Source organism: Gadus morhua, chromosome 17 (assembly GCF_902167405.1).
Source record: "Gadus morhua chromosome 17, gadMor3.0, whole genome shotgun sequence".
NCBI lineage: Eukaryota > Metazoa > Chordata > Actinopteri > Gadiformes > Gadidae > Gadus > Gadus morhua.
Genome location: NC_044064.1, coordinates 14,219,407 through 14,228,122, shown reverse-complemented (window position 1 = coordinate 14,228,122; position 8,716 = coordinate 14,219,407). Strand labels below are relative to the sequence as shown.

At 47.2% G+C, this 8,716-nt stretch overlaps 1 protein-coding gene across 2 annotated transcripts; it reads right to left on the bottom strand.

The window, feature by feature from the left end:
* Positions 1–95: 95 nt before the first annotated feature.
* ovol1a (ovo-like zinc finger 1a) lies at positions 96–8,027 on the bottom strand. 2 transcript variants are annotated; one of them, XM_030337707.1, is made up of 6 exons: positions 7,589–8,027; positions 2,291–2,565; positions 1,863–2,060; positions 1,439–1,583; positions 797–1,177; positions 96–756 (listed from the first exon to the last, which is right to left on the bottom strand). In XM_030337707.1, exons 1-5 carry the CDS (start codon positions 7,686–7,688, stop codon positions 801–803), a joined length of 1,095 nt encoding a protein of 364 aa, XP_030193567.1. In that variant the 5' UTR covers positions 7,689–8,027; the 3' UTR covers positions 96–756; positions 797–800. The 2 variants fall into 2 exon arrangements, with proteins under 2 accessions (XP_030193567.1, XP_030193566.1); XM_030337706.1 differs by having other exon boundaries at positions 96–1,177.
* Between the last annotated feature and the right edge of the window lie 689 nt (positions 8,028–8,716).

Here is an 8,716-nt window from a genome sequence, read left to right as displayed (position 1 = left end):
TCCTCCCTCTCTCTAGCTTCTCTCTAATTAGCCGTTTCGGCATTTGTTTCATTTAATTTGCGAAAGCAGTTTATAAATTAAACAAAGAAAAAAAAGACATGAAAAGTGAGACATTTATTAAAAAGAAAGGAATTTGAGAAAAAACTGAATTGTAGTGTAAAAGAAAGGCAGAAATCCGATAACTATAAGTACATCTGTGCAAGTTTTTGTTTGTTCATTGATCGTTTCAAAACCAAGCAGAGTTTATAAACTCGAAGGGCATTATTGTAATCTTAATCCAAACTTAAAGTACAGCTGCGTCAAGTAAACATGGAATAAAAAACAATCCAAAATATCTTTTTGCACAATATATTACTCCCTTTAATTGATAACATTCATAGAAAATGTAATTTCTCTGTACAAAAGGATCCACAGGGATATTTACACACAGAGTCCGTTCATAAGGACTCACTATGGCTGGAAACTTTTTATACTTGGCAGAATGTTTTTTCATAATCTCATTCAAGGCATAATTTCTTCTGAATCAATATAAATACACATTTCCAACAAGCCCTCACCCATTCACACATCCCTCCCTACCTACATTAATCCCTTCACACATCCAATGGATCATGCATACACACGCGCACACACACACACACACACACACACACACACATACACACACGCGATCAGACACAGACACCAATTTTTGGAGGGAGTAGTGCCTGTTACTGTTATTGTTTTTCATGGCAAACACACACACACACACACACACACACACACACACACACACACACACACACACACACACACAGTGTTCATTGCCCCGTAGATCCGATCGTGTCGTCGCTATCCACACCCCGGGGTGACCCGGGGCGAGACCCCTCCTCCTCTCGGCCCTCTCCCCCCTCATCCTCTTCTTCCTCTCCTTCCTCGCCCTCTTGCCCTCGGCCGCCGCGGCGCGCCCCCTTGTGGCGGAGGCAGGGGCTGTCGGGGTGGAGGCTCTGGAGATGCAGCAGCAGCTGGTCCTGGGTGCCGGCCGTGTGGCCGCACTCCTCGCAGACGTACAGCTTGTTGCGGCGCTCTTTGTACGCGTACTTCTGGCTCACGCCGTGGATCTTCTTCATGTGGGACTCCAGCGAGCAGCGCTGGGTGAACGCCTTGTCGCACTGGACGCACTTGTAGGGACGCACGCCTGCAGGGGGAGGGGGGGGGGGGGGGGGGGGGGGGGAGGCGGGGGGATTGGGTGAAGGGGAGGAGGCGTGAGGAAAGGAGGGGAGGCGACGAGGTAAGAGAGAGAGAGGAACGGGACGAGGAGGTGAGGGGAGAGGGGAAGACAGTCGTCAGTTGAGCGGTAGACAATCATCCCTCCCCTCTTCATAATAATAAAACGGATCATATTCCTGATGTCTTAAATCCCGCAGAGGTCTTATTGCTGCAGGTGTGTTCTTGGTACCTGTGTGTGTGCGCACATGTCTCTTGAGGTCGAAGGTGTCGTTGAATCCCTTCCCACAGTGGGTACAGAGGTGCCTCTTGCTGTCGTTGTGACACTTGATGTGACGGTTCAGCATCCTCTGGTACTGGAAACCCTTTTGACATACCTGCACACACACAACACAAACTCAATCTTTGATCACAATCTTTTTTGTATCATTTGGGTTGCATGTGGTATATTTACTATGCAGTCATTTGTCAGACTCATTAACCAAAGCCCCCCCCCCCCCCCCCCCCCCCCAGGGTATTCATAAATGCTAAGTGATGTCTACAGGAAGACTGGATATTGGTTATCTAACCCTAACGGCTGGGAGTCGAAAATCCTAGACTATCCTTCGCCAGCTTTATCTGCTTTATCTGATTTAGTGGAATTTATCATCACAAACCTCGCATGTGTACGGCCCTGTAGCTCCTGCTAAGGAACTTTGACCCTGTTCAAAGCTGGTCGCCGGTGCGCCAATGCTCTTCACCACCTCCCCGGGAGTCATGGTGACGTTGTGGGAGGGGCGTGGACTAGGACAAGGAGGAGGAGGGAGTGGCAGGGAAGGGGGAGGGGATTCTTCTGGAAACTGACCCGTAGTCACCTGATGGAGGGGTCAGACCGGGAGGGATGGCGGGAGCAAGAAGAGGAAATGTTATTTCATTTATCTTGAGATAAATGATCATTTAAGGTCATTGAGTGCCGGGTTTTGCCATTTAACAATGGATTTAAGTCACACACACACACACACACACACACATGGACATCACAAACACACACACACACACACGGACATCACTCACACACACACACACACACACACACACAACCCACCTTGATCTTGGAGCGCACGTATGTGGGGTTGGCCGTCGATCTGAATCTGACCTCCGACCTCACTTCCTCCTCCTCCTCCCGCTGCTGCAGCCGAGGTGTGTGTGGGGGGGAGGAGGAGGGAAGGGGCTGTCCCAGCAGGGTGCTGGCTGGCAGCATGGCCTGCAGGGGGGGCGTCTCGCTGGGCGGGGCCCGACGCTTGATGAGGCAGAGAGGACCCCCCTCAGCTGGGGAGGCCTCCATCTCCACCATCAGGCTGGGGTGGGGGTAGAACGAGCCTGACACACAGAGGAGAGAGAGAGAGAGAGAGAGAGAGAGAGAGAGAGAGAGAGAGAGAGAGAGAGAGAGAGAGAGAGAGAGAGAGAGAGAGAGAGAGAGAGAGAGAGAGAGAGTTAATTAAATCGCCTCATTCAACTTCTTTAGCAACACGTGATGATGTCCAGCTATTATAGCCCATTTTTATGTCATTTCACTGAGAGATAGAGAGGGGCAGAGAAAGTACTATTCTCTCCCCCCAAAGAAAGATATTTTAAGAAACTTGACCATTTAGACGTCATGTCTTGTTGCTTCTTGCTGTGATCAGAGAGAGTTTATAACTGTTAAGTTAATCAAATTGTGTGTGTGTGTGTGTGTGTGTGTGTGTGTGTGTGTGTGTGTGTGTGTGTGTGTGTGTGTGTGTGTGTGTGTGTGTGTGTGTGTGTGTGTGTGTGTGTGTGTGTGTGTGTGTGTGTGTGTGTACAACTACTTCTATTACTGGGACTACTACTGGGACTACTACTGGGACTACTACTGGGACTACTACTAGTACTACGATCACTAGTTTGAGTAAAGCCTTCCATTTATTGTGCTGGAGTGCCTTTATGCAAGGCTGTCTGTTAACTCAGAGTTTGATCATGTTTGTCCACACAGTCAAACATGTTTGTCCATGTTTGACTGTGTGGGTTCATCTTTATGTGTGTGTGTGTGTGTGTTTGTGTTCATCCTGTGTGGGTGTGATCAGCTTGTGCGTGTGTCTGTTCACCTCTCTGTGTGTGTGCGTGGGTGTGTTCATTCCTCTGTGTGTGTGTGTGTGTGTGTGTGTGTGTGTGTGTGTGTGTGTGTGTGTGTGTGTGTGTGTGTGTGTGTGTGTGTGTGTGTGTGTGTGTGTGTGTGTGTGTGTGTGTGTGTGTGTGTGTGTGTGTAGGTGTGTTCATCTCTATGCGTGTGTTTGGTGAGCTCCAAATAACAAAAGGCTGCACACCGCTCAGCACACGCTAGCCTCCCACTACTGTTATACTGGTCTGACTGGTCAGTCCTGTACCACCGAACCCTCCACCTAGCAGCTTGTGTGTGAGTGTGTGTGTGTGTGTGTGTGTGTGTGTGTGTGTGTGTGTGTGTGTGTGTGTGTGTGTGTGTGTGTGTGTGTGTGTGTGTGTGTGTGTGTGTGTGTGTGTGTGTGTGTGTGTGTATATGTTTTTGTTAGGCAACATATTTTTGTCAACCATTACACAGCCGCATAATTGCACCAAACAAACCAGCATAAAACAAGACGGACACGGGAGTCAGAGGGGGGTGGATTGAAATCAGTATCGCTCAACACAGTATCGCTCAAGGAAGAGTTTCTCGACCGTTGGGTCGCAGATCAGTACCAGGTCGTGGACCACTGGCCTTCGAGCCGGCAGAGATTCAGAAAACGTTTCAAGAAATTTAGCTTTTTCTTCAATAAAAATGTAAATATGTTATTATTACAAATTGATATTTAAATTGTTATTAATGTGCCTTATTAAATTAACAGCGCAATGAGCAATGGGGTGTCATTTACTAAACGCAACTATAGTGATTAAGACAGTTTGCATTTGTCACCTGTAAACACACACGTGTCAATAAAGGTATTTTTACAGCCTATCAAATGCCTGGTACTATGCGTGTATTTGTGAAATATGATGCACATCCCAAAATCGCATCCACGTTGCAGTGCATAGACGTGTCATACATAACCAAGATAATAGCAAAAAAAACGAACTTTGATTAATTTGAGTTTGACTTGGCACAATAAGGATAAGTTTGATACTGTTATAACTGTTTGAGGATTGTGAGACTGTCATACCGTCGATTGATAAAACAGGTTATTACATATTTATCAACCTTTATTACACTAAAGGTTGATTTGTTTATGGCATTGAGTAAAGTATGGCATTAAGTGAACCCTACCCCCCCCCCCCCATTCCAGTAAGTTACTATAAAAAATTTGCATACAGGGCTAAAGTTACCAAAGAGGTTGAGGAGCCCTGACCAAACAGTTTATGCAGGAAGTAGCTGCTGCCGGGCACGCATGTGGGTGTGGAGGTGTGTGTGTGTGTGTGTGTGTGTGTGTGTGTGTGTGTGTGTGTGTGTGTGTGTGTGTGTGTGTGTGTGTGTGTGTGTGTGTGTGTGTGTGTGTGTGTGTGTGTGTGTGTGTGTGTGTGTGTGTGTGTGTGTGTGTGTGTGTGTGTGCGTGCGTGCGTGTGTGTGTGTGTGTGCACTCAGGGGTTCGTGTGAGGACCGGTGACTAAAAGGTTGTGTCTGTGTTGAGGTCGTGAGCCTAAGGCCAAACCCGGGACGCAATTAAAACACAAACACATACAAACGAAGAGTCGTGTGGTGTATGTAACGGGAGTGTAGTGGGATGAGAGATAGCAGCACACAAAACTTATCAGGTTAAAAGTAACCAGGATCAATAGCAGATAGAGTTTATATGAGCGGACATCTACGTTTTGCTGAAGGATGGCCTTCATTATGCAGCTGGATGCCTGGAAGGAGGAAGGACTGGTGAAATGCAAAGGCAGAGTTTTGGATCAAGATCGACCAAGAAGTTTGTCACTTATTAAACTGTTGTTCCTTTAACAAAAGTTAAGAGTCATGTAATGGTTGATGTTAACTTGAGCCATTCATAGGCTACAGTTGAGGGTAGTCTCTCTCTCTCTCTGTGTTTGTGTGTGTGTGTGTGTGTGTGTGTGTGTGTGTGTGTGTGTGTGTGTGTGTGTGTGTGTGTGTGTGTGTGTGTGTGTGTGTGTGTGTGTGTGTGTGTGTGTGTGTGTGTGTGTGTGTGTGTGTGTTATGCATTGTAGTTTATAAATCCTGTATTTCCTCTTCCTGGTTGTGTGACAACCTCCACAGCCTTTTGGCCGATTATCTCATCTTGTGTTGTTTGTTCTCTTCCCTCCTTTTGCTCACACACAATAAACTACAATGCAAGGGGTTTGTGTGTGTACAGGTGTGTGTGTGTGTGTGTGTGTGTGTGTGTGTGTGTGTGTGTGTGTGTGTGTGTGTGTGTGTGTGTGTGTGTGTGTGTGTGTGTGTGTGTGTGTGTGTGTGTGTGTGTGTGTGTGTGTGTGGTAGGTGTCTGCAGTATGGTTAGGCCCGATTGTTTGATTTAACCCCATCTAGCTGTGTAGTGAAGACTTGAAATTAATTCAGTGTATTGTTTCTATCATCTCTAATGACCCTGTTTTGATCTCTGAACCATTCTCGTTTAAGCCTTGTATAGCCACCAGGCTCTCCTTCTGAAACGCATAGTCAACAAAGTGTGTTGTTGATAAGGATAGTACGTGTGTGTATGTGTGTGTGTGTTTGCCCAAGGCGTGCTAGATATTGCAGTAGGCTTCAAGAGGACCCAACAGCATTATCATGGTCCGTTATATTCCTCTGATAAACATTAACCTGAGGCTCAATATACAGGGGATATAGAGACTTCAGATATAGGGACCAATGATTTTTTATTGTATAGTAGTTATATAGCAATATATTGTATATTATACAAGTTTAATTATAAAAGGCATAGTTCTATGACTTTTATTTTTGAGTATTATTCTGATGATTTAATAATAAATCAAAATGATAAACATCGCTACAAAGGTAAACATACATTAATAACAATTTTGAAATTGTTTCTTAATGATTGTATGGCCTTGACGTTAACTGAGATTCAAATTTCTAAAGATCAATCTTAACCTATGCTATTGAGGTCACAAAAGACTTAGAGAAATACTTTTGTGTGGGTGAGCAGTAGAAGTCAGGCAGGTAACACAAGTAACGGCACATACCAGAGGGAAGGAGGGGGAAAAGAGAGAGAGAGAGAGAGAGAGAGAGAGAGAGAGAGAGAGAGAGAGAGAGAGAGAGAGAGAGAGAGAGAGAGAGAGAGAGAGAGAGAGAGAGAGAGAGAGAGAGAGAGAGAGAGAGAGAGAGGTGAATGATTAAAAGTTAACGGTGATGGTGGGGGAGGGTATGGGTCTGAGAATATAGGTAAAGTGTGTGTGTGTTTGGGTGGGTGGGGGGGGGGGGGATACAAGGGTGTAGCCCGTTACTTGTTATCTGATACGGGGGACTCTGCCGCCAGAAGCAACAATGCGATTGTTCTTTAAGCCGGAGGGAGAAAGGGGGAGAGAGTAAAGAGAGGGAGAGAGTAAAGAGAGAGAGAGCGAGTGGAAGAGAGAGCCAAGATAGTACCAAGACCGTAATAAGTTCCATTAATCATCGCATATCTAATCACTCAAAGCTCTGCTTCCAAGACCTCCACGGATAGGCGTAGGCTACGATACATCAGTTAGGATCTCAGTCCCGTGCTAAGAACGCAGATTTGAAGTCCCGTTCACAAAACCTATCCGATAACCATCCCTATTTATTTCCGTGTGGTTCAAAACAATAAAATAACCTACGGTCTCGCTCAGGGAAACGGGTGAGCTGGATGTGCTCAGACGCAGTCAGGGGTTAAAGGTCTGCTTCATAGCCTCCAATAGAAGATATCTATTATGGTAGAACTCGGCCAGGTGTGCACCTTCACTAACATCGCTCACGCACACGCACACGAAAACGCACACACACACACACACACACACACACACACACACACACACACACACACACACACACACACACACACACACACACACACACACACACACACTTTAAGACGCGGACAGTATCGATAGTGAGTAATCAGCAATTAAAAACATACCTAACTAACCCATCCATCTCCATCTAAATAGTTGTGTATAGATTTGGCCAACTACTCCCCTATGAAAAATGCTGTTAGATCATTAGCAGCCGCCGTTGTTCAAACCTGTTTGTCAACTTGTAACTTTTCTGATTGCCATGAAAGAAATCAAAAGTACGCCCATCTTCCCGAGCGACAATCTGAAAGATCAATTCCAACCAAACACTCATTTTAAAACCACTTTGTGTGGGGAATCTGAGGCAGATTGTCGCCGCCGCCCGGGCCCAGTGGCGGTGGGTGGGTTCCCGTTATATTCCGCCCCGTTAAACAAGATGGCTGAGGAGGCTCACCTGGAATATACACGTCCCCGCGCTCGTGGTCCGACACCTCGCTCCAATTCCGTTTACCGGGAGACACGCCGGTCTTCTTCACCAGGAAGGCCCGGGGCATGATTTAACACCAGAGGGGAGGTCAAAAGGGGTCCGTGGGTACCGGGTGCTGCTCACGGGGGATCGGTTCCTGGTTACCTGAGGGAGGACGCCTCCTTCAGGTGCTGCTGCTCCAACAAACAACCCCCACACTTGTGCCGCCGCGGTCAGCAGCCTGTAGTCCGCGGGGATTGACCAGATGGCTGCGATCCAGGTGAGCTCAGGTGTGCCCGGGTACACCTGAGGCGCAGGTGAGCTCGCGTTCGGTAAGGTGGCAGAGGAATATAACGGCGGTGCGCGCGGCTCGCGGACTATCATCAACACTCCGCCTCCGGTGGCTCAGGTACTTTATTTAAAAGCAGGAAGCGGCGTCCACCGCGCATGCGCGCAGATATAACGGTGACAACCACCAGGAGCTGGGTGAGGCCGCTACCTGTTGAACCGGTTTCTCTCTCTCTCTCTCTCTCTCTCTCGCTCTCTCTCTCTCTCTCTCTCTCTCTCTCTCTCTCTCTCTCTCTCTCTCTCTCTCTCTCTCTCTCTCTCTCTCTCTCGCTCTCTCGCACTCTCTCTCTCTCTTTTTCATTTTTTCTTTCTTTCGTTCTTTCTTTCTTTCTGTCTCCCCCCTCTCTCTCTCTATTCCTCTCCTCACTATCCTTTCCGTACGGACAAGCGATCGGCGGCTAAACGCTTAGAAGGGAGAAAAAATAAGAAAGAAAGCAAGCGTTTTAAAGTCAGGCCTTTACAAGAGTGCCACGAGAAAACTATAACAGCCGCGTGCATGGAGGCGAGCCCGCGCATGCCCTGAAGCTCTGTCCACACACACACACACACACACACACACACACACACACACACACACACACACACACACACACACACACACACACACACACACACACACACACACACACACACACACACAATCTAGACTAGTTAGACGGCATAACTTTCCTCCCCCGTCGCTTCTAACTGTCCCCTTATAACAGCTCATCACATCACTTATTGATTGCGGATTTCTGTTACAATATGGATTTCTGATGTAGCCTATCT

What these genes read in the sequence shown, in the direction of transcription:
- ovol1a (XM_030337706.1), bottom strand. Translation starts at nt 7,688, where the DNA reads ATGCCCCGGGCCTTCCTGGTGAAGAAGACCGGCGTGTCTCCCGGTAAA. An exon ending in ACGTGCGCTCCAAGATCAAG is followed by an intron (nt 2,061 to 2,290) that starts GTGGGTTGTGTG and finishes CCCCTCCATCAG; the next exon opens with GTGACTACGGGTCAGTTTCC. An exon ending in ACATGTGCGCACACACACAG is followed by an intron (nt 1,178 to 1,438) that starts GTACCAAGAACA and finishes CTCCCCCTGCAG; the next exon opens with GCGTGCGTCCCTACAAGTGC.